Source organism: Oryx dammah, unplaced genomic scaffold (genome assembly GCF_014754425.2).
Source record: "Oryx dammah isolate SB20612 unplaced genomic scaffold, SCBI_Odam_1.1 HiC_scaffold_9, whole genome shotgun sequence".
Lineage (NCBI taxonomy): Eukaryota > Metazoa > Chordata > Mammalia > Artiodactyla > Bovidae > Oryx > Oryx dammah.
This window is the reverse complement of record NW_024070193.1, coordinates 9,385,609-9,410,834: the sequence shown is the minus strand read 5'-3', so window position 1 is coordinate 9,410,834 and position 25,226 is coordinate 9,385,609. Positions and strand designations below refer to the sequence as shown.

General features: G+C 39.2%; 1 protein-coding gene across 1 annotated transcript in view; it reads left to right on the top strand.

The window, feature by feature from the left end:
* PRKAR2A (protein kinase cAMP-dependent type II regulatory subunit alpha) overlaps positions 1-25,226 on the top strand; it is a 61,818-nt gene that overhangs the window by 16,408 nt on the left and 20,184 nt on the right. Inside the window, exons 2-4 of the mRNA XM_040246993.1 lie at positions 7,761-7,796; positions 18,140-18,192; positions 21,277-21,360. Of these exons, the coding sequence (XP_040102927.1) occupies positions 7,761-7,796; positions 18,140-18,192; positions 21,277-21,360 (173 nt within the window). The remainder of the gene's footprint in view (positions 1-7,760; positions 7,797-18,139; positions 18,193-21,276; positions 21,361-25,226) is intronic.

Here is a 25,226-nt window from a genome sequence, read left to right as displayed (position 1 = left end):
ATATTTGATAAACTGAATTAGTCTCATGTCAAGATTCCAAATGCAGATTTCTACCAGGGGCTTTAAATGTCATTTAAAAAGACGTTTTAGACATTTCAAGAAAGAAGGTGCATTCACACAGTTACACTGATGTGAGTGTTACCTGGTGGCATCCCCGGGCTGATTTTGGATGTTGTCCTTCCATGGCTGAGAGCATGGACTATGAAGCTAAGAGTGCCTGCACTCAGTCTGGTTCCACCTTTGTTAGTAGAATGAGTTATTTAACCTTTCTTGCCTTAGATTCTTTATCTAAGTGTAATAGTGCCTCATAAGTTTATGTACTTAATGACTTCATAAATATGATAGTACCTCATAAAGTTTGTATCAGAGTTAAGTGACTTAATAACCATGAAGTGTTCAGGGCAGATCTTGGCACAAAACTTTTTTTTTTTTCTTGACCAAGACGCATGTGGGATCTTAGTTCCCTGACCAGGATCAAATTGGGAGTGCAGAGTCTTAACCACTGGACCTCCAGGGAAGTCCCATCCTGTCACGTAAATGTTATATGTTCTTATTTATTTTCGTCTGCATAATTTCCAGCATTGTTTGTTATCTGGATCAGCAGAATTTCCTTTTGGCTTCTGCATTGACTAAGATTAGGTTTTTTAGATATCTATCTGAAGAAAACGGAAACATTAATTTGAAAAGATACATACGCCTCTGTGTTCACAGCAGCATTCTTTACATTGGCCAAGACACAGAAGCAACCGAAGTGTCCATCAGCCAGTGAATGCCGATGAAGATGTGGTGCAGGGACTTCCCCTGGTGGTTGAGTGCTTAAGACTGCATTCTCTCGTGTAGGGGACATAGGGTCCATTTTTGGTTGGGGAACTAAGATCCCACATGAATCATGGACCAAAAAAGAAACAGATGTGATATATACATACACATACACACACCCAGTGGAATATTAGCCATAAAAATGAGTGAAATCTTGTCATTTGCAGTAGCATGGATGGACCTGGAAGGTATTATGCTCAGTGGAAAAAGTCAGACTGACAGGGAAATATATGGTATGTTTTAACTTATATGTGAAATCTAAAAAATAAAGCAAATGAATAAATATAAAAAACAGAAACAGACTCACAGATATAGAGAATTGGTGGTTACCAGTGGGGAGAGGGCTGAGGGAGGAGGGGCAAGATAGGGGAAGGGAATTAAGAGGTACAGACTACTAGGTATAAAGTAAATAAGATATGAGGATGTAATGTGTGGCACAAGGAATATAGCCAATGTTTTGCAGCAACTTTAAATGGATATAGTCTATAAAATTTATTGAATCGTTGTGGTGTTATATGGTTGAAAGTGAAAGTTGCTCAGTTGAGTCCAATTCTTTGCGAGTCTGTGGAATTCTCCAGGCCAGAATACTGGAGTGGGTAGCCTTTCCCTTCCAGGAGATCTTCCCAACCCAGGGATCAAACCCAGGTCTCCCTCATTGCAGGAGGATTCTTTACCAGCTGGGCCACAAGGGAAGTCCATTATACAGCTGAAACTAATGTAATATTGTAAAGCAACTATACTTCAGTTTGAAAAAGATTAGCTTTGTCTGTAAGTGGCAAAAAATTGGTGGCCTGAAGTTCAGGACAAGTAGAACAGGGGGCTTCATGAGGTTAGGGATCCATGTCCTGCTACTTTGCAAGCCTTTTCCTATTCTTTTCCAGAGTTGAAAGACAAAGGGTAATTAAAACACATAGAATTCGTAGTGTAAGTTTGCTAAAGTAAAATAAATCCCAGGAGAAATAGCCGAAAGAGTTGATGCAGTTGCCCCTGGGGAGCAGGAATTGCATGTAGGGAGAGATGGATTAGAAGAGGGCTCTGTTTTATTGATGTTGTTTTCTTCGTTATAGCCTTGTAGTACTAATTGGCTTTTAAATTTATGACATATTAAAGTTTGATGACAAGATTTTTAGAAAATTAGGGTTATTTCATATAATGATTGTCAAACTTTTTTTTAACTTAACAGTGTATCTTGAAGGTCTCCCTGGCAGTTCATGTAGGTCTGTGGCATCCTAAATCTTACTGTGTGCATAGAAGTTCATACTCTAGCTATACCAGTATTTCCTTAACTTCCTTTTCTAGACAACTTTTATTTTCACTTTTTCTGTTACCTAAAATACTATAGTGATTATAGTATTACATATAGTATTTTATATACATATATAAAACATATTCTTAAAAGTGGAATTATTGCTAGGTCAAAGGCAGTTCACAGTAAAAATTTTGACAGAAACTGCCAGATTTTCTTCCAAAATTTTGAGCTCATTCTGATGACTGTGTGGGGAATAGATTGATGTAGAGCAAAATGGGCTGTGGGAAGACAGGTTTGGAGGCTGTTGCAATCATCCTGGCAAGAAATGATGCCCTTCAGACTGGGGTGGATGTGGAGAAAGGTAGACTGATTCAAGAAACAGAGTGGGTGGGAGAACAGATTGAATTGTTAATGAAGCAGATGTGAGTAATGAAAGAAAGGAAGGAGTCAGGATGATTCAGGTGGACCCGTGACATCAATTAAAGTTGTCATGTGAGATGAAACTTGCTTGCCATGACCAGATGAGATGAATTCATAAATGCTTTGCCACTCTGACATTGTATAACTTGGGGATCCATGACAGCACCCTTATTTATAGATTGAACAAAGCACATATTGATACTTTTTCTTTTATAATTGTAGATGTATAACTTCAGTTGATGTTGTTATGGAACAAACATTGAGTTTATCACTAAACGTTATAGATTTTAATCTTCTGTATATCGTTAGACTCCTTTTATTTTCCTCTGTCTGCAGCAACACATCTGACCAGTACACTACCACCTTCCCCAGCTGTAGCCAAGAGTGATCTTTATAAAATCCAGTCTGCAATGAGTCCCTTTGCTCCAGTTTCTTCATACTGAACAGAAATGCTGTGTCCACAGCTGATCCACTCACAGGGATCATTTCCAAGTGGTTCTCTCCACCTCCACCTTGTCTGGGGGTGTCTGAGCCCCCATCCTCTTTCCGTTGGTCTCACAGGTGTTCAAGATTGGGGGAAGTAGAGAGCCCTCAGGTGGGGAATCAGTGGAGCAAAGGGACAGATATTCTATACTAGAAGACTTTGCTGCCACTCCCTAGTATTGGAATAGGGAATCCTTTCTTTCTTCTTCTCTCAACTGGTACTTCATCTCTCATTAAGCCTTGGACACTCTGCTCCATATATTCCCTTTTGGTTTTGCAGTCATATCCAAGGGAATCTTTTTCAGGTTAAATCTTTATTCCTGCTCTTCTCCCCGAGCTAAACAAAAAAGAAAAGACATAGAGATAACCATAGTTTATTACTTCTGAATATGGCTCTGCCACAGGTTGGCTTCCAAAATGACCCTTGCCCACCTCTTCTCCCTCATCTCTGTGTTCCTTTCCCACATTGCTCATGCCATATCATACATCTTTCATTTCCCCAAATCCTAAGTCCACTCAGCTTCCATCGCAACCATGCCTAGACCTGACTATAGACCCAGACCTTCCTGGGCTTTCTGTAGGCACTCTTCCTGTGTGCTCACAGAACACTGTACTCGCCTTTGTTGTAGTATCAATAGATATCACATCATTATGGTGATAATTATTGGTCATTTTTAGATAGCTCCTAAGATCTTTGTTGGGCCTTCCTTGTGCTCAGCTGGTAAAGAATCTGCCTGCAGTGCAGGAGACCTGGGTTTGATCCCTGGGTTGGGAAGATCCCCTGGAGAAGGGAAAGGCTAACCACTCCAGTATTCTGGCCTGGAGAATTCCATGAACTGTATAGTCCATGGGATTGAAAAGAGTTGGACTTTCACTTTTAAGATCTTTGTGGGCAGGGGCCATATCTGAATCACTTTTATTCATATTTCCCCACTAGGTCGCACAGTGCCTGTCATAGAAGGGCTCAGTAATTATTTGTTGAATGAATGAATATGTATTTGGCACCAACCAATATTGAATGATTTTTATTTAGCTCAAGGATAGAGGAAATAGTCAATACACAAGAATAATATAGAGGAAAATTGTGATTTTGGAAGAGGCTACTTTAATAATAGTTGGAAGCCAAGTTGCAAAAGCCTCAAAAAAAAAAAAAAAAAAACACCTCAGCTCACAAAACAGTTCATTTGAGGAGTTTGAAATTGGAGGGAAGTATTTATGTGCATAATATAGCTAGAGGCCCAGCAGGGTCTGCTAGGAGTTCTTTCTGGGTAGATTGTGGGAAGATGGATATCAGATGTTGGACAGACTAGAGAAATAGTTCAATGGAATGGACTTCATTATCATCATATAGTCACAGGTACTGGCAGAAACTACCATACCAGGGCAAACATCCTGTTGGAGTTTTTGCTCTAAACTTCAATGACCATGTACCTTGTTCAACCAGCACAAGATTCTAGAAAGAAAAAGTGAAGAAAGGATAGCAGCATTCTTTCCCTCCTCTGACCCTCAGAGAAAGCAGAATTAATTTGTGTCTGAACTCATAGAAGATACTTTATCTTTTCTCTTTTCCTTCTCTTTTCTTAATTGTGAACCAAGAGTGAGTCCTGCAGTTTACTGATTGGGTCTCAGAACCCTAACTGGGTTGTGCTCAGTTGCTTCAGTCGTGTTTGACTCTTTGCGACCCCACTGACTAGCCTGCCAGGCTCCTCTGTCCGTGGGATTTTCCTGGCAAGAATACTGGAGTGGGTTGCCATTTCCTTCTCCAGGGGATCTTCACAACTCGGGGATCAAACCTGAGTCTCTGTGTCTCCTGCACGGCAGATGGATTCTTTACCACTGAGCCATTAGCCAGCACTTTTTCTTGGGCTTCTCTTGCTTCACTGAGTGGTCCTCCCCTGACACCCTACTTCTCCCTCATCTGTTTCCAGGTACCCCGGGATATTTCTCCAATCCAAAAACCTTCTTGCCTTTGGGGCTTTCCTCAAGCTTTGCCCAGAGATGCACTTTCATCCCCTGGCCTATAAGGGCCCAGCACAATGTCACCCTTTGGTGGCAGCCCTTCCTGGCAGTCTCCATGTTGTGATTAACCGTGCTGAAGGGCCTGCCCTGACAGCTGCTCTGTATTCCACTTTTGAGATTTGCTATGCTGTGCTATGTTATACTAGGCCGAGGTCCCCCAGACACAAGGCCCTCGTTAATGTCCTGCTTCTGTTCTCTGCCTCTGTACACAGCTGGTGCTGCTAACATCCTACCAGCCTGGCTTTGAGTGTGCCTATTTGCCTTCCCCGGAGTCACAGAATCTTTCATCCTGAGCTCTAGTAGTGTTAGTCGCTAGTCGTGTCTGACTCTTTGGGACCCCACGGACTGTAGCCTGCCAGGGTCCTCTCTCCATGGGATTCTCCAGGCAAGAATACTGGAGTGGGTTGCCATTCCCTTCTCCAGAGGATCTTCCTAACCCAGGGATTAAACCCAGGTCTCCCGCATTACACGTAGATTCCTTACCGTCTGAGCTACAGGGTTCTGCCCTGCTCTAATCGTGCTTGGGTTTTGTTCTCCAGGTTTTTGTGCCATTTCCTGCCATGGGAAAATTCTGTTATCTTGTCTATCATATTTCAATTTAAGAGAGACTTTGGGAAATGTTTTCAAATTCTCCAGATGTTCTTAATATTTACCACATAAAATATTCTGCATGCTCAAAGAACCATGTTTTAATTTTCAGAGTATGTCTGTGTTTAGGAGTTCATTTAATCAGTAATAACAATTTTTAGTTTCCATTGAGACTGCATTGGTTAATATTTTTGAGGCACATGTTTTCAGATCAGATAACCTAAATTTTAAGTTTTCCTACTCCCTATCAGTATTTGTTTATGATAGAAAAGGAGAGCATTTTAGGCATTGTTTTCTGCTGGAAGATTTTCTCAGATTTACACTGGTTAAATACTTGGATTCACATAAAGTCTGATCTGCTGTGTTTTGAGCTCTCTAAGCAGTGGTGAAATTAGAATGGGTGGTCTCCGACTGCTGTAGTTACTGACTGCATCCTCTGTGTGCCTTGGCGTTGTTATCTTCTTCCAACTGCAGCTGTTTCCTCTCACCCTAAAAAAGTTTTTAAGATGTGTACTAATTTAAAATTAAATAACACATAGAATTATTAGGCAGCATGTCTGTGCCCATTTTGTTTACCTTTTCATCCACACAGTGATCCATTCGAGCTAAATGCCTTAAGTCTCTTGTTTTTAATTACATTTTACACTGCAAGTCATTTTTTTTTTTTTAAACCCTTGAACTCTTTCAGTTTGTGGGAATGCTTTAGGAATTTTAAAAAGTAATTTTGTTTCTTTTCTGCATGATAGATGGAAGTAGTGATTTTAAGTTCACATTTAAAAATTTTGATTCCTTCTTTATGTCTTTGTTTTAAACATACAGTTCTTATTTTATGATAGGTCTATAATTTTTCTGTCTAGCCCTTTGAGGTATCCCCTGATAGCACCCATGCTAAATTGTTTCACTATGTGCTCTATAATTTCAGGTTGTATACTAATATTTGGTGGGGTTTTAATTATGGAAACCCCATGAGGCCTGGATTGAGGGCTTATGCTGGTGTATTTTCATCTGTTTACTGAGTGATGATACATGTATTTTCAAATGATCAAAGTCAACTCTCCCACATTGCTCAAGCTTCATAAAATCAGGGATCTTTATTTTGTTCACTAATGTTTTCTAAATTGTCTACTACAGTGCATGGCATATACTAGGTACTTTGCTTGTATTTTTAATCTACTCTTTTATTGAGGAAGTAGTGACAGATTATTGTAGGTACTTTTAGGAACCACTGGGATTTTCTTTTGATTATTGGCCTATTTGTTCCGGTAACATACCTTTGACCCTGTGCTATGCAAAATGATAATTCTAATCCTATTAAGATGAGCATTTCCCTCCTTCCTGGGTCTATATTTGTTTCAGAAACTTTGCATTAGAGTTTGGCTCTCAGAGCCATCTTCAATTTCTTTTTCAGTAACCCTCAAATTTCTGTCTTTTGGAGATTAATAAGGCATATTCTGTATGTTTTTTAAAATAAAATTAATCAGATTAATCTTCAAAGATAGAAAAACCCACCTTGTTCAAATGATATAGTTCAGTAGTAAGAATTCAGATAACCGTCAAACACAAGGAATGATATAGGTGAGAAGCAGGAAAAATTAGCAAAAAGAAAAAAAATTTTTTTAACTTAAAAACATGTGATACAGTTTTCTAATTAATATACTGACCATGGGTGGAGAAAACCCATCCATATTGAAGGAGAGTATAACTTAATGGTTCATTTTTTTATTTTAGTATAATACTCATTAAATTATTTTAAAAGGAAATGTAAATACTATTAGTTAGCAGGTCTTGTAATTATTTTTATTATTTATTTATTTTTTGTAATTATTTTTAAAAGAAGAAAATTTAAATGTTTGATATCGTGACATTACCAGTATATTTAGTAGACTTATTACTTATCTGGTGTGATACAAATTAGATAGAACTTAAATGTGAGCAGAAATAAAATTGCCACTCATGTTAAAGTTATAAAGAGTTTGTTTTCAAAGACATATATATATATTTTATGTTGTCTGTATGTGATCATGTTGAACCACTGTCTGGTTGATGATGAAAGAATATGAATTTACCCATCAACTTGGTATTGAGTTTCCTGGTTCTGCTGTGAAAGATCTTTACAAAAAGGGGAAATAAAGATGGGTCGTGTGACATAATGATGACTAAACGTTATTTTTTTGTTTTGCAGTTCCAATTCCTGGCAGATTTGATCGGCGAGTGTCAGGTATGTATTCTTTTTCATAACATATACTAAAATGCTATTTTAAGATGGGATTATCTTAAATAAAAATAAGTTCTTCTTTTCAATAAAAAGTTAAGTTGATAGCATTATAGAACATTATCAGAATTACCTATGATGCCTTTGTTCTCTTTCATTTTGTTTTAAATATATATGTGCTTATTTTTAGATTATTATAGTAAGTTTGTCTCATTTATGTCATTGATATTTTTCCATGTTCATAATTATGGCTTCTAAAAACAACTTTTCATATTACTATTTCTGGCATTCTAGATTATGCTTGCCATTAATTTTTTTTAAGGTTTATTTATTTTTATTTTTTGGCTGTGGTGGGTCTTCGTTGCTGCACATGGGCTTTCTCTAGTTGAGGCGAGGGGGCTACTCCTAGTTGGGGTGCATGGGCCTCTCCCGGTGGTGGTTTCTCTTGTGAGGCACAAGGCTCTAGGGCGCTAGGCCTTCAGTAGTGGCGGTTTGCGGGCTCTGGAGCCTGGGCTTGATAGTTGTGGAGCATGGGCTTGGCACGTGCGAGCTTCCCAGAGCAGAGGTTGAATCCATGTCTCCTGCATTGGCAGGCAGATTCTTAACCACTGAACCAGCGGGGAAGTCAGCCATTAACTTCTTGCTTGTGTTGTTGAGCCCCTTAAATTACTTCCTTGGTTGCAGCGCTGGGAGTAGCAGTCTCTGGTCAGAGACGGAGCATTGCTTTGGCTTCTTCTTTGCACTGCTTTCAAGAGACAGTCTAGAAAATAGGCTACAGGGGAAAGATGCCCTGCAAGACCTGTTCTTCACCTCCGTTTCACTAATATAGGCGGTGCTGACTCCTTTCATTTATATTTTAAATATGTTTTTATATTCTTGACTTACAAATGTACTCCTTTAATTTAGAAGTAAAATAGTGCCTCTGATTGTTTTATCTGGCATTCCTTTGATTATTAACAAAAAATGAATATTTTCCAAATACAGGAGGTCTATTTTTATTTTTTTATATGAGACTAGTTTAATAATACATTTCCCATTTAACTGTTGTGATCTAGATAATTTAATTTTGCTCTTTTTTATTGACTCAAAAATTTTGATCTGTGACTGGTACCTTGAATACTTGCTGGCACACAGCAAGTACTCAGTAAATATGTATTGACTATATACATCTCTCTTTATTTCATGATTGTTCTTAAGCTGAGAAGGTCCCGATTTTTTCATAGAACTGATAAATATGTTTTCTGAAAGTTTTTCTTATAATTAAAGTGCTAAGCTTCTGGATATATCTACTTTATTTGGTCGTACAGTTGGGATGTTAATGTGTTTCAAAATTGCTATCCGAGCTATATGTGTCCTGTCATTCTTTCATATCCCCTTGTTTCGGAAAGTTTCTTGATTTTAAATTGTCATGTGACCTAATATTTAGTAAGGCTCCAAATCCCTTTTCTAACAGTCCTTTTCTTTGAGAGAATCTGCTTATTTATGTTTTCAGAAAGTTTTTGCTAAGACTGTACACCAAAGTCTGTTGAAAGGAGATGGAAGAATGTGTTGTTTCCTATAAAAAGTCATTTACAGAGAGAGGAATTCCCTGTGGTCCAGTGGTTAGGACTGAGCTGTCACTACAGGGGGCACTGGTTTGATCCCTGGTTGGGGGTGAAAAGGGACTAAGATCCCTTATGCCTCGAGGTGCAGCTAAAAAAGAAAAAAAGAGTCATTTATGGAGAGGAAATAGAGTAGGAATTAAGGCTGGTATGAGACTTATGAGCTGCTATCTCCCATTTCTGTTCTTCCCTGCACCTTGTTTTACCCAAAGTTTCGTAATAATAGCTGTTGGCATCTGTGGGACAGGCTTGGGAAATGGAGAGTGCAGTGACACTCCTCCAGAGGTCACAGAGGGTCATAGATGAATTGCTGCGTAGGCTCTTTGTCAGTGTGTTCAGTCCTTGAACTCTGCAGAATGCAGACAAGTGCTTGGTATTATCCCTCACCCTTAGCTCTTACAGTCTTATTGAAAAGTTAAAACTTGTTAATATCACTCAAATGTTAAATGAAAACAAAGAATTCTTAACAGAACCAAAAATGATTATGCAGCAGAAAAAATAGCTTGTTAGCAAGAGCTAATGGTTTTTTGAGTGCCGGCTGTGTACTCAGTACACATTTTTAAGGTCTTCCTAAATGCCTGCTTGTGTTGTTGAATATAATCCTTACACTAACACTATGAGTTACATGCTCTGATTACCCCATTATTCGGGTGGGGAAACTGGGGCAAAGCAGAGGTTACATAACTTGAAGCAGTCAAGGTGATAAAATGCCCAAAGATAGCTTAATGCCTAAGTACAAACCGTCCCGTCCCCAAGTACCCATTCTTCTACCTGCTAGAACTCTTGCTCAGTCTTCAGCTAAATCCCGTAAATTTCTTAGCCCGTACTCTGAGTTCAGTCTTCATCGTCATGATCTAGCTAAAGTGTGGCTTGCCCTCAAGCCTCACTTCTCTTTCCCTTTCCTTGTAACACTGATGGCAGATGTGTGAATGTCTCTGTTGATCCGTGTTGCTTCTCGACCTCTCTCTCTCCCCTCTCCCTAAACCCCTCAGCCTCAAGCCTCACATTATATTCTCCCAGCCACCCCCTCCTTGTTTTAGTCCTCTAATAACTCCACGTTCCTTCTCATTTCCACATAAATAATCCTCTCAGCGTCTGGTCCTTCCATTCCTTGACCTCTTCTCCTCCAGGGTTGTGGTCTTCCACCTGCTTCAGCCACTCACTGCTGTGGTTGTACTGTGGAGGACCAGCATCACAACTCTCCATATTCTCAATCAGTGCTGCAGGTCTCCCACCACTGCCCGCTGTCTTCAAACAGCTCCTGTGCTGTCCTCCTCCAGCTCTCACAACTCATTGATCTGTCTCCTTTTCGTTCTTTCTCAATTCCCTTTCACTAACCTTAAATTTCTTGATCAGTGATCATAACCACTTCCCTCAGATCTCTTTTCCTTTTATATTTGCTTGGCTAAGCCACACTCTGGTTAAACCCGTTCTCCACATATTCTGTGTCTGCACCACATCTGTACTTGGTGGAGGAAAAACACGCAGCCCTGCTGGCTGATCTTACCCTCAGTTCATGATCATTAACCTCTAGTACGCTCTTGGTGACCACAATCATACTGTTTCTATACTGCTTTCACTCTCTTGTTCTCCTAGGTAAGTCTTTCATACCTTCTTTCTCCCCAAACCTCTAACATCTCCTCCCGCTCCTATTCCTAGCAGATAATCTTCTCAATTTAACTAAAACAGAAATAATAGAAGAGAATTTCCATAGACTCCCATGTCTGTCCTTCCCCACCTGCCTGTGAGTCCATTTGTCCACCTGTACACTAGATCTCAACCCTTCATCCTTCCAGCAGTTACCTCTTCTTTATCCTGCATAATCTTCATCCTTCAGCTGGTTTTTCTCAGCAGCATATCATTGGTGCTCCCTTCTTAAAATAAAACTTTTACAAATCACTCTTTCCTCTCCAGCTGCCACTCTTTCTCTCTGCCTATCTTTATAGCAAAACCTCTTGAAAGAGTGGTCCATACATGCTTCCCGTTCTCTTCTGTTCTCTCTTGAGCCCATTCTAGTCAGACTTTTGTTCCCATATCTCACCAAAGCTACCTTTGTGGACTGCTCACTCAAATTCTTCAGACCCTCATGTGAAGGATACCTTCTTAGGCCTTAAGTAAGGCCTATCTGAAATCCTTGCCCCTCCCCAGCACACAAACACAGCCTATCTCCCTACTTTATTTTCTCCTTAGTGCCCTTCCTCTTTTAACTTACTTATCCCATTTACCATCTAGTTCATTATGCAAGGGTATAAATGCCAGTCAGGCAGGGAATTTCATCTGTTTTGTTCACTGGTGTATAGTTAACATTTACAACAGTGTCGGTAAATATGGCCGGATCAGGAAGGATCAAGAATCAGGAAGAGAAATTATTGTAGGCAGAAAAAAAATCAAGAAGCGCTTCTTGGAGGGAGGCAGAAATTGCACTGGAAGTTGAAAAATATGGTTATTCTTGGGCTAGTACCAAGAAGGATGCATTCGAGGTAGAAGAATATCTTAAGACTTGAAGGAAGATAAACGGGACCCAGCTCCTCTGGCCATAGGAGAGGAGATAAAATTGGAGGAACTTCTCTGGTGGTCCAGTGGTTAAGACTCTGCTTCCACTACAGAGAGCATGGGTTCAATCCCTGGTCAGGGAAGATCTGCCTGTGCCAATGAGGTACAGCCAAAGGACAAAAAAAAAGTTAATAAAATAAATTGGAAAGAGAGTTAGGGAATGGGCTCCTGATGTGATCCAAGAATCTCAGCTAAACTATTTGTGTGAATACATGTGCTTTGTCAGACACTGAAGAAGAGAATTCAACACTCAGGATGTCTGACTGAATAATAGCCTGGAAGGTAAAGCAGCAGAGGCAAGCTCGCAGTTGTTGACTGTCTCCTGTGAGCCAGGCCTTGTATTTAAATGTCTCCTCCTATTATTAACCCTTTAACATGGTTCTAGTATTGTTATACCGTCATACCGTTGAAGAGACCAAGGACTGGGGACGTAGAGAAATAGTGTGGAATAATGGATCCACCCTGAGACTGTAGTGTGCGTAGCTTCAGAGATGAGGCCTTCCCCTCTTTGATGCTGCCTCTCCCTGCAAAGTACTGGAATTGAAAAACTGCGGCTTCCAAATCCTACGTTCTAGCAGAATAGCCCCTCTACATCAAGCGATGAATACATCAATTGGAAGACAGTCCATAAATTCTTTAAAGGCAGATTTCTTGAATTTGTCCTAGATTAGCATTGACTGTCCTTGAGCTTGAAATGTTAGTTTGATTCTGTTAATTTAAAAACTTAAAAAAGGAAAACCCAAAACCTTTCATTTTACAGATGACTGTTATTTAAAAAGGCACCCAGTCTGTAGTGTTTTGTTATGGCAGCCCTAGCTCTCTAATATACCAGGCTGTATCAACTCTTCACGGGAACCAGCAGGACAGCATAGGGCCTGAAGCCAGTGACCAGGCCTGGTGGAAATGAAGGGGTTTTCTCTCACAAGTACATTTTAGTGATTCACATTTCTAGATGAAGAAAGCAGCTGTTAAAACCTAGAGGAGGAAGTTATGCTGGGTAATCTATTGTTACTTTGTACAGTTCCCTATTACTAACTAGTGACATCTGCTGGACAGTGGGGGCAACATTGACTCCCTCAAGTGAGGGGCTGTGCTGCTCTTCTAGCCTGTCTTCAGTAGGTCTTGAGCATCTCATGACATTCAGTGTAGTTCTTGAGGCTGCAGAGAGGATCACACTGACCCTGGGGCTCCCCAGGTAACTTTTACACTGAGATAGGCTTCCTGATATTTAGAGCCATAAGGGACAGCAATCACAGAGACCTAAGAATAGATTTTTATATAGAAAATGAGAAAAGGAATTTGGGATTAGGATCAGGAAGAAGTAGAGAAGCTGAGGTAAACAGAGGAAGAAGAAAAAGGAGCTGTCTGATGTTCAAAAAGAAAAGCGAAAACATCCAAACCAATTTAAAAAAATAAAGATACACTGTTTTTTCACTAACGTCTGTGTGCTCAGTCGTGTCCAACTCTTTACGACCCCATAGACTGTAGCCCACCAATTTCTCTGTCCATGGGATTTCCCGGGCAAGAATTCTGGAGTGGGTTGCTACTTCTCCATTTTTCACAAATGGGAAACATTAATGATTTTAATGAAAATAATTGCTTTTGTTTAAATCATAGTGCTGTGTCTTAAGACTTCAAGATGTAATATTTGTTGCCTCAGTTACATTAATGTCTAAAAATACAGAAATGAGCTAAGTGCTACAGTACTTTCCTCCAAAATCAGAAGAAGAGCAAGCCTGAAAATAAGCGAACTCAAGACTAAGTGTCATTATCAGTAAAATCCTGTCAGTCTCATCATTAAAAGACTTATTATTTTCAACTTTTTAAATGAAAAATTTCCATACATATGCAAAAGTAGAGAAAGTATAATAATCCCCATGTACCCACCTGTCTCCCAAATGAGGGTTTTTTTAAATGCATTTTTCAAAGAAGACATTTTGAAATCCTGGACCAAGGAGTAACAGGGTAGATGGAATAAAGGTCAAGTATGAGAATATTTCTGAGGCAGAATTTGATGTATTCATTGGGTAACAGGTGGAAAGAAGGCAGTAATAGTGAGTTCCAAATTTCTAGTTTAGAAAACTGGGCTGACAATGACAGCATTAATCAAGAGCACAGAGAACCAAGAAGTTTGCAGTTTAACATAGTATCTGATGAGCTGCCTTCAAAACAGCTTCCTCAGCCCCCTACCCAAATACCTATGAAAATGTGAAAAGTGACAGCAGTAACATCTAAGAACTCAGGAAGGTGTCTGCCTTAATCTTTAGGACAGACCTAAGATGAACTTGATTCCTTGTGGAAACAAGAACGGCTTGGTGAAAGATAGGGAATCATTATATTCCATCCCTTACCTGGCTCAGCTCCAAAAGCCTGTGCTACCAGGGGTTGGGCAGCGCTCTATACAGAGCATTACCTGATGCTGTTTTAGGGATTAGAATGATGTCTGTTCTCTTACTCCCTTCTCCCGAGTTTTTCTCCATCTATTTAAGGATCCTGGTTTCTTGTTAGGCAGAGTATTAATGGCAGTGCAGCACAGAAGGCATGGCCCACACCTATAGGCTGGACAAGAAAGGACGTCCTGTCTACGGGTCATGTGGGGAGTCACCACTTCTCAGGTGTTGCATTAGTTCAGGAAATCAGCGGGAAGGAGGAAGCTGGAGGGCAGCTAGACCAGCACTGCCGGGAGTAAATGTCTCCAAGAAATCAGGGATTGAGAGTGGTATGCATCATCTTATCCCTTCATTGTAGATACATAGAGATTTTTAGCCATCATACAGAAGAATGGAGTGTAGGGTCAAGAACCAGTTATATCCCTTACCTGCTCACAAATAAGACGTAAACCCTAACAAACAATATAAGGCTTGTAAATGAACTTGGTCGATTAAGGATATAAGAAGAATGAAGATTAGAAAGGTCCACTACAAAATGCTGATTTGTTGTTCAGTTGCTCAGTCACGTCTGACTCTTTGTGACCCCATAGACTGCAGCACGCCAGGCTTCCCTGTCCTTCACCATTTCCTGGAGTTTGTTCAGACTTATGTCCGTTGATTTGGTCATACCATCCAACCATCTTGTCCTCTGTTGTCCCCTTCTTCTGCTTTCAGTCTTTCCCAGCATCAGGGTCTTTTCTAGTGAGTCAGTTCTTCACATCAGGTGGCCAAAGTATTGGACCTTCAGCTTCAGCATCAGTCCTTCCAATGAGTATTCAGGGTTGATTTCCTTTAGGATTGATTGGTTTGATCTTGCAGTCTGAGGGACTCTTAAGAGTCTTCTCCAACACCACAGTTCCAAAGCATTAATTCTTTGGCACTCAGCTTTCTTTATGGTCCAACTCTTACATCCATACGTGTCTACTGGAAAAACCATAGCTTTTGGAAAAACCATAGCTTTGACTAGATGGACGTTTGTCAGCAAAGTAATGTCTCTGCTTTTTAATATGCTGTCTAGGTTGGTCATAGCTCTTCTTCCAAAAAGCAAGCATCTTTTAATTTCATGGCTGCAGTCACCATCTGCAGTGATTTTGGAGCCCAAGAAAATAAAGTCTGTTGCTGTTTCCATGATTTATCCATCTATTTGCCATGAAGTGATGGGTCCAGATGCCATAATCTTAGTTTTTTTAATGTTGAGTTTTAAGCCAGCTTTTTCACTTCTCCTCTTTCACTTTTATCAAGAGGCTCTGTAGTTCCTCTTCACTTTTTGCCATAAGGGTAGTATCATCTGTATATCTGAGGTTATTGGTATTTCTCCCAGCATTCTTGATTCCAGCTTTGCTTCATCCACCCCAGCATTTTGCATGATGTACTCTGCATATGCGTATAAGTTAAATAACCAGGGTGACAATATACAACCTTGACATACTCCTTTCCCGATTTGGAACCAGTCTGTTGTTCCATGTCCGGTTGTAACTGTTGCTTCTTGATCTGCTACAGATTTCTCAGGAGGCAGGTCAGGTGGTCTGGTATTCCCATTTCTTTAAGAATTTTCCACAGTTTGTTGTGATCCACTCAGTCAAAGGCTTTGGCATAGTTGCATGAGAGGGCAAGAGAAGTAAAAATTTTAAGGGCAAAATCTGTAATACAAGACAGCCTTGAAGAGAGGACAGTTGTTGAAAGAGCTCGGATAGAGAAGAGAACCAAGATAATGGCAATTAAAGTTCCAGAAAACCAGAACAAATGAAACGTGATAATAGCAGTAGTTCAACGAGTTGGCATTTACTGCCTCCTTACCGTGTGCCAGGCGCTTGTTTACTTGAAACCTTACAACAGTCCTCAGAGGGGAATCACTACTGTTAGCTCCAGTGTGCAGAAGAGAAGGTGGAGATTTGAAGTAAACTAAGCCAGGTCACACAGTTATTGTAAAAAATTGAGGATTTTTTAGAAGAAAAACTTTTCCTTAGCTGTAATGATGTATACTAAAGCTGTTGTGAGGAAGGAACAGGTTTGTAGCTTTCTGGGTAACACCAGTGATCACATCTAGACATTCCTGACAAAATAGTTTATGAGTACACTAACTTTTTTATTCATTACGTAATTCATTGTGTCTACTGTTGTCATCCCTAAGGGTAAGATTTTAAAAGCATGACTTGTATTGCATCTCCAATTCTAACTCATCTTGTGTTCTGTATTTGTATTAATATTCCTCTTTTTTCCAGTGAAAAACTAAGTATATATTTTTTTACTCACAACTGTAGTACACAGAGGAGTTTTGGAATTATTGTACCACTGCCGACATCAATTCTTTTTTGTCATTGGATACATCCCGCTGGTCAGATTATTATGCTCAGAAGCTACTTAAAATCACTCCCCTTTCCTTTTCTGTGGTTATGTTATCAACCTGATATGTGGTTAGATTCATTAGTTTCTCTTGGTATTCAATTTTCGGGTTCCTCTATCAAATTCATTGTTAAGACTATATAAAACATTTTAACAGGGCTTAAATGTCAAAACTATGTAAGATTTTGTTCTCAGAGAAGTTTCATTCCTTTCCCTACCCTGTCCCTTTTTTGTTTCTGCCTACCTTCTAGGAAACAATTTTATTATTTTTTGGTTTATCTTTGTCTTGTTTCCTTTTGGAAAAATAAATACATTAAAATTTTTTATATGGGCTTTCCTGGTGGCTAAGCTGGTAAAGAATGCAGTGTGGGAGATCTGGGTTCGATCCCTGGGTGGGGAAGGATCCCCTGGAGAAGGGAAAGGCTACCCACTCCAGTGTTCTGGCCTGGAGAATTCCACGGACTCTATAGTGCATGGGGTTGCAAAGAGTTGGACACGACTGAGTGACTTTCACTTTTACTTGTGTGTGTGTGTGTGTGTGTGTGTGTATGTGTATTCATACTTACTTAGTCCCTCTCCCCATGATTTTTAGCTCTCCTTCTTTCTCATGGAAGTTCTTCTTTATGGAAAGACAGTCTGCTACATATTAATAGTATATTCTTCACCTCCTTTTTTTGCCTTTTTTCCCATAGAGCTGACTGTTAATTAGCCAAAGGGGGTCTTTCTCAATCTTTCTCATAGCTGAATTATTCAAATGCATACTTACATCATTTATGATATTCTGGTATTGTAAGCAATTGTTTAGTTAGCATTTTTTTTTGGTTAACATTTTAAAAATCTTTGAATTATGATAAAGACAAGTCCTGCAGCCCATTGGTGCAAACACAGATTACCTACAAAGAAAACCGAGTTGGCTTTAAATTATATAATATTGTATTTATAAGAGAGCCTGACAAATAGTATTATATTCATTTTGTTAAAATTCATTCTTTTAACTCGTTCTAATACATAAGGAGGTTGAGATATTTAGATTTTTTTGTGTGAGTACTTCAATTCCCTATCCATATGTCTATATTGCATGTATTGTACTTGGTGGTTTTCTGTTCCTGCTTCATAGCTCAGCAGAGACAGCACTTCCTTGCTTATCCTTGTCACTACCATAGAATTTAGTAGATGATGTTTTTTATGGTTTCTCTCCTGTTTGGTCTACCAGTCCCTGGATAGCTGACTTTTCATCACTAACAGAATGCCTGGCATTACTAGGTACTTAGTATATTTGTTAATTGAAGGAAGGGGTTGCAAAGTTCATTATAGCTTTAGAAACCAGTGAACAAAAGGAAATTATGTTTACTTCCTATTTTCCAGTAAAATACACATCTGTTTTATTCATTTTTCTCTTTATTTTTTTTCTCTCCAACTTCAGTCTGTGCTGAGACCTATAACCCTGATGAGGAAGAGGAAGATACTGATCCAAGGGTAAGAACTGCAGCAAAGGTATTGGGTAGAATAATTTCAGTCCCCACTCACTCCCCTTTTCCTCTATACCAGTCTAATTATGCTGATATTTTAAATGAATACAGATTAAAATCTCAGCAAGATACCATCTTTTATCTAACAGACTGACAATTATTAAGAAGAATAGGAAGCAAGGTTGGTTGAGGATATGGTAGGGGTGCCTAGCTGTAGCTGTCAGCTTTACACTTAGTCAAGCCAACTGACTCAGCAGTTACCTGCAGGAGAATTCATGCCTACCAGTTGCATCCTTCCTAAGGATCCTTTCTAATGAGGTTAATGCAGTATTATAATAGTGAAAGATGGAAGCAACATAAATGAACTAAAATAGGGGTTTCCAGGGGCTAATTTCTAGCACATTCAAATCAAGAAGATCTGAAGCCATTGGAAATGATGGTACAGGACTGGGTTTAATGACATGGAATGACGTAAACTTGAGGTACAGTTTATACAGCATTTTATAATATAAAAAAATTTAAAACATCTATCCATCTTCATACCTATTTACTTGTTTACTTATTTGTAAAAGATTTATGCCTGGAAGGATACATCCCAGATTTTAACAGTAGTCGTTGCAAGACTACAGTTGATTTGGGGGTTGCTTTTTCAAAAACTCAAATTTTTCAACTTTTATATAGTTAACAAGTACTTTTATAAAAGCAAATTTGAACCATCTTTTTAAAAAGATTGATGTTATAAAGAAATTTTAATGATTTTTCAAATATGTCTTAAAGTGAGCAGACTAGAAAAGATTTCTGAACTATTCTAATAATAAAACGCTACCATTGTGTGAATATAATAGACATGTAGGTTTTTAAATTTTTCATTCTTGATGTTATAAAATTTTGAAAAGACTTTTAAAAGTTAAAACTTTTTCAACTGACTATTTAATATTATAAATTTAAATTACTTAGCACTTTTGACATCTGTTATTTCTGGTCTAAATTAAGTGATGTAGATTTTTTAGGGTGAAGACAATTCTTAGGATGGTGCTTAATAGGTTTTTCAATTATAACAGCGATGCTGGGCAGTAATTCTTTTTTTTTTTATTTTATTTTTTTACTTTACAATACTGTATTGGTTTTGCCATACATCAACGTGAATCCACCATGGGTGTACATAAGTTCCCACTCCTGAACCCCCCTCCCACCTCCCTCCCCATACCATCTCTCTGGGTTATCCCAGTGCACCAACCCCAAGCATCCTGCATCTTGCATCAAACCTAGACTGGTGATTCGTTTCTTATATACATGTTTCAATGCCATTCTCCCAAATCATCCCGCCCTCTCCCTCTCCCACAGAGTCAAAAAATCTGTTCTGTACATCTGCGTCTCTTTTGCTATTTCGCATACAGGGTTATCGTTACCATCTTTCTAAATTCCATATATATGTGTTAGTATATACTGTATTGGTGTTTTTCTTTCTGGCTTACTTCACTCTGTATAATCGGCTCCAGTTTCATCCACCTCATTAGAACTGATTCAAATGTATTCTTTTTGATGGCTGAGTAATACTCCATTGTGTATATGTACCACAGCTCTCTTATCCATTCATCTGCTGATGGACATCTAGGTTGCTTTCATGTCCTGGCTATTATAAACAGTGCTGTGATAAACATTGGGGTACATGTGTCTCTTTCAATTCTAGTTTCCTTGGTGTGTATGCCCAGCAGTGGTATTAGTTCAAAAAACATGTATTGACTATCTATAGTATTAGTGGTAGTAGTAATAATTTTTGAGCACCTACTGAATTCCAGGTTCTATTTTAAACACTGCCTGTATCATCAGCTCATTTAATTCTGTGGCAACTCTGATTTTGTAGGCACCACTATTATTACTGGTAATACTAAGTTTGTTAATATTTGAACTCCAGCTTATATAGTGGTTGTTTACTTGCCATCTCCACTTAGATTTCAATAGACAGCTTACAGTGAGCTCCTGATGATTTCCACTGAGACGTTCTTTTTCACCCACAGTCTTCCCCAGCTCATTAAATGGCACCTCCATCCTTTCTGTTGCTCAAGTCCACAATTTTAAGGTCACCCTCAGCTCCTCTTAATTTTTTATACCCACATTCAATTTTTCAGCAAATCCAATGGGCTTGGTCTTCAGATCATATCCAAAATTCCAGTACTTCTCAGTACTTCCACGGCTACCACCTTGGTCTTAATCACCAGTTTAACACTAGGATAATCACAGATGCTTCCTGGCTTCTGCTCCTGTGTCCATCAAGGCTGTTCTTCACTTAGGAACCAACTTGAGCCTCTAAAATCATCAGTCAGATCTCTTTCCTTCCTCAGTCAGAACCCTGAGATTGCCCCCATGTCACTAGAGAAAAGTTCCAGTTCTGTGGTTTACATTGCCCTCCACCTAACCCCCAAACCAGGTCTCTTCCTGATCTTTTCCCTCGCTCTTTGTCACTCACACCTGTCTCCTGGTTTTTCTCAAACATGCTATTCACCCATCATATTGTTTTCACTTGCTGTTCCTTCTGCTTGAGGTCATCTTCACAGAGATGTCCACATGACTCACTCCCTCAGGTTGTCCTCAGCTCCTTAGGATCTTGACACAAATGTCACCTTCTCAGGCCTCATCTGGACACATACCTGCATGTACACACACAGTTAATCACCCTTCCCAGCCTTATTTTTCTCCTTAGCCCTATCACTCTCTACCATCCTTTATGTGTTTATTGATGGTGAGAGCAGGTGTTTGTGTCTTGTGTTCACTGCTCTGTCCGCAGAGCTGAGATGGTGCCTGGCACCTAGTTGATGCAAATGTTTGTTGAATGAATGAACATGTAACCTTCAGCTTTATGGATGGGGATTCTGGGGCTCCCAGCAGATAGCTGACTTGCTGCCAGCCATACCCCCATCCCATTGCCTGTCCATGATCAGGGTACTGCTTGGTATTTGTATCAAATTAAAATTATGGTAAACGTGCTCTTAATTTTTCCCATTTTTAGGAGAAAGAAATATTCTAATTTGTAAGTTAAGTAATATTTTAAAATAGAATATTAAAATTTCCCTTGTTTTCTTTGGATTGGCAGGTGATTCATCCTAAAACTGATCAACAGCGGTGCAGACTTCAGGAAGCTTGCAAAGATATTCTTCTTTTCAAAAATCTTGATCCGGTAACACTGACTTTTTAAAATATTTTTGTCTTTTAGCTTTTCATCATTTAAACAGTTTTTAGCATCTTAGCCACAGCCATATGAGGCAGTAAAACCTTAGCTTCTCCTTTTGCATTGTGTTTAGCACTGTAGCTAAACATAGATGACTTTCAATATTTCTCTGACCTGCTTTGGTACTTCCTCCAAGGCAGTACCATTTGTGAACCATGCATTTGGGTCATGTCAAAAGGAAATGCTCAGGTCTGCATGACCCTGGCTTAGTTCGGAGGGTCTTTATTTATGCTGCAGAGTATTTCTCTAAAGATGCCATGTGGTGTCCCCCTTACCGGTAGCAGTTACACACTGGAAGTGGGTGACTGCTTCTCACCTCCTTGGTGTGAGGCATCTCTTGTGATTATTCTCAGTGAAGAGCTCAGGCCTGGGACACACAGTCGTATGTGTCTACAGGGCTCTGCACAGGATCTGTGTGTGCCTATCCTCCCTCTACTGGTGAAGATGGAGAACAGGGCTGCCTCCTGAGCACAGAGCTGCTTCAGATTTCCTATTTCTTCAATACTTTGAGGGCCATGTGCTGAAGGCCTATGGATGACTGAAGTGCGGGGCCTGCTAGGGAATCCCAGAATGTGCAAAGACAGGAGGGATGGGAAATAGAATTTTCCTACTACCCAGTTCCTACAAATAAAGTCTTCTGAAGATATTCCCACAGCCTTCTGGGAATTGGATTGGTCAGACATGAGTCCATGATGTATTCCTGGCATCTGTAAACCAGTCTGTTTGGTAGCTTTGTGGTTATAGGAATAGCTGGAACTTTAATCAGAAATTTATTAGTCTGAGATTGAATAAAACAAGGACAGTGAGTTCAAGGAAAGGCTGGTTGTAAGAAATACTAGTCCGTCTGCTCTTTTCCCTGGAAGACCCATCTGTATCAATAGAAAAGGGACTTCTTTCTCTACTGTGAATAAAACCCCTTGTAAATGTTATACTGGCAGATGTTCTAAAGGAAGTTGCTATGTCAGCCTAGTATTCAGATTTTTCTTAGTGATGAAGAACATCATTTTACCATTTCAGTATGGAAAAATAAAATTTTCAGATTTAATTATATTTTTCTGACATTTTATCATGAAAATATTCAAATACAATGAAGTGAGAGGGTTTTACAGAACATGTATTTATCCTCTCCCTTGGTTCTAACATTAAAATTTTATTATGCTTGTTGTGTTATTGTACCATCTACCCTCAACAAAAGGGTTAGCAACCTTTTGCTTGAAGAACCAGATGTGCGCTGTGCTTAGTCACTCAGTCGTGTCCTACTCTTTGGGACCCCAGGGACTGTAGCCCACCAGGCTTCTCTGTCCATGGGGATTCTCTAGGCAAGAATACCGGAGTGGGTTGCCATGCCCTCTTGCAGGGTATCTTCCCAACTCAGGGACTGAACCCAGGTCTCTCTCATTGCAAGCAAATTCTTTACCATCTGAGCCACCAGGGGAGCCCATAGCCAATATGAAACATTTCTGTCACAACTACTCAACTTCATTATTGTAGCAGGAGAGCAGCCATAGGCAATGCATAAATGAAAGTGTGTGGCTATGTTCCAGTAAAACGTTTCCAGTCAGCTGTTTGCTGCCCTACATTAACCCACCTTATTTTTTTTTTGGATGGTCTCAGTATATTCCCTTAAATATTCTGGTGTTCATATCATGAACTGGAGTTCAATATTTGTTTGTTGCCTTTTAATGTAAAGTTTACACATAATGAAACGCATGCATGAGTTTTAAATGTACATTCCCTTAGGTCTGACAAATGTATAGACTTGAGTAATCCAAGCCCCTGTCAAGAATATAGAATTTTGGGGACTTCCCCGGTAGTTCAGTGGCTAAGACTCTGCACTTCCAATGTAGAGGGTCCGGGTTCAATCCCTGGTCAGGTAACTAGATCCGTCATGCCACAGTTAAGATCTAGCACTGCCAAATACATAAAAATAAATATTTTTTAAAAAGAAAGAGGATTATAGAACTTAGGACTTCCCTGGCAGTCCAGTGGCTAAGACTAAGACTGCACTCCCAATGCAGGCACTTATCAGGGAGCTAAAGTTCCGCATGCCACACAATCTATACAGCCAGAAGGAAGATACAGAATATTACTACCACTTCAGAAACTTCCCTCATGCCCCTTCATGATCAATTCTTATTCCCCTCCCCACAGAGGCAACTTGTATTTTGATTTATTCTACCATAAATTCATTTTGCCTTCTAGAATTTCATGTAAGTGGAATCATACATGATATGCAATCATATAAGATTTCATATAATAAATCATACAAGATTTCTCTCCATTGTGAGAAACTCCTTTTGCTCAGCACAATATTTTTGAGATTCTTTTCGTGTTGTTCAGCATTCCATTTTCTTTTTTCACTTTTTCTTTGGAACTAGTTTTAGCCTCACAAATAAGATGTAAACATAGTAGAGTTCCCATATGGCCCTCATCTAACTTCCCCCAATGTTAGCATCTTAACATAACCACAGTACAGTTCTCAAAACCAGAGAATTTACATTATTACAGTATCATTAACTAAACTAAAAGCCTTGTTCAGATTTCATCAGTTTTCTCCCTAATGTCTTTGGGTTTTTTTTTTCCCCATAGTTAATAATCCAGTCCAGAATCCCATATTGCACTTGGTTGTTATTTTTCCATAGTCTCCTCCAGTTTGTGATAGTTTTCAGTCCTTTCTAGTATTTCACGATCTTGACAGTTTGAAGAGTGCTGGTTAGTTACATTATAGAGTATACCTCAATTTGAATTTGTTTGATGTTTCTTCACGATTGAAATGTGGTTATACATCTTGGCCAGACTACTCTACAAATTATATTGTGTTCTTCTCAGAGGAGCAGATCGAGGGATCCATGTTGTCAGTGTGTCATTGTTCATGATGTTAGTTCATTCCCTTTTATTTCTGAGTAGTATTCCATTATATGAAGATGCCAGTTTGCTTATTCATTTTTCTGACGATGGATACCTGGTCTAGTTCTTGTTTTTTAACTCTTGATAATAATGCTGTGGACATTTTGTGCTCTTCAGTAGAATACCCGAGGACAAAAATTGCTGAGTCATAGGGTAGATGTATTTTTTTTAATATTTATTTATTTTACTTTACAATATTGTATTGGTTTTGCCATACATCAACATGAATCCGCCACGGGTGTACATGTGTTCCCAATCATCCCTCTGGGTCATCCCAGTGCACCAGCCCCAAGCATCCTGTATCCTGCATGGAACCTAGACTGGCGATTCGCTTCTTATATGGTATTATACACGTTTCAATGCCATTCTCCCAAATCATCCCACCCTCTCCCTCTCCCACAGAATCCAAAGACTGTTCGATACATCTGTGTCTCTTTTGCTGTCTCGCATACAGGGTTATCCTTACAATCTTTCTAAATTCCATATATATGCGTTAGTATACTCTATTGGTTTCCACTTTAAACAATTTGCTTTTCAAACTTTTGTGTTTAAATTTTCAAATTTACTAAAAAAACCAAACTTGTGTATATTCTTTACCTAGATTGACCGGTTGTTAACATTCTGCCATATTTACTCTGTCTCTTATGTGTATATGCATGCACATATGTAGGTACATATAAACTGCTTTTTTAGGTCCTGAGCCATTTATGAATATATTGAGGACATGATAGCTCTTAGCCACTAAGTGCCTTAAGTTATATTTTCCAAGAACAAGGATATTCTCCTCCATTAACACACTATCATTATTAAGCCCAAGAAATTTAACACTGTTGTAATAATATTACCTAAATACAGTCCATATTAAGCTTTTCCCAGGAAAGTTTTCTGTAGCTTTTTTGTTTTGCTTT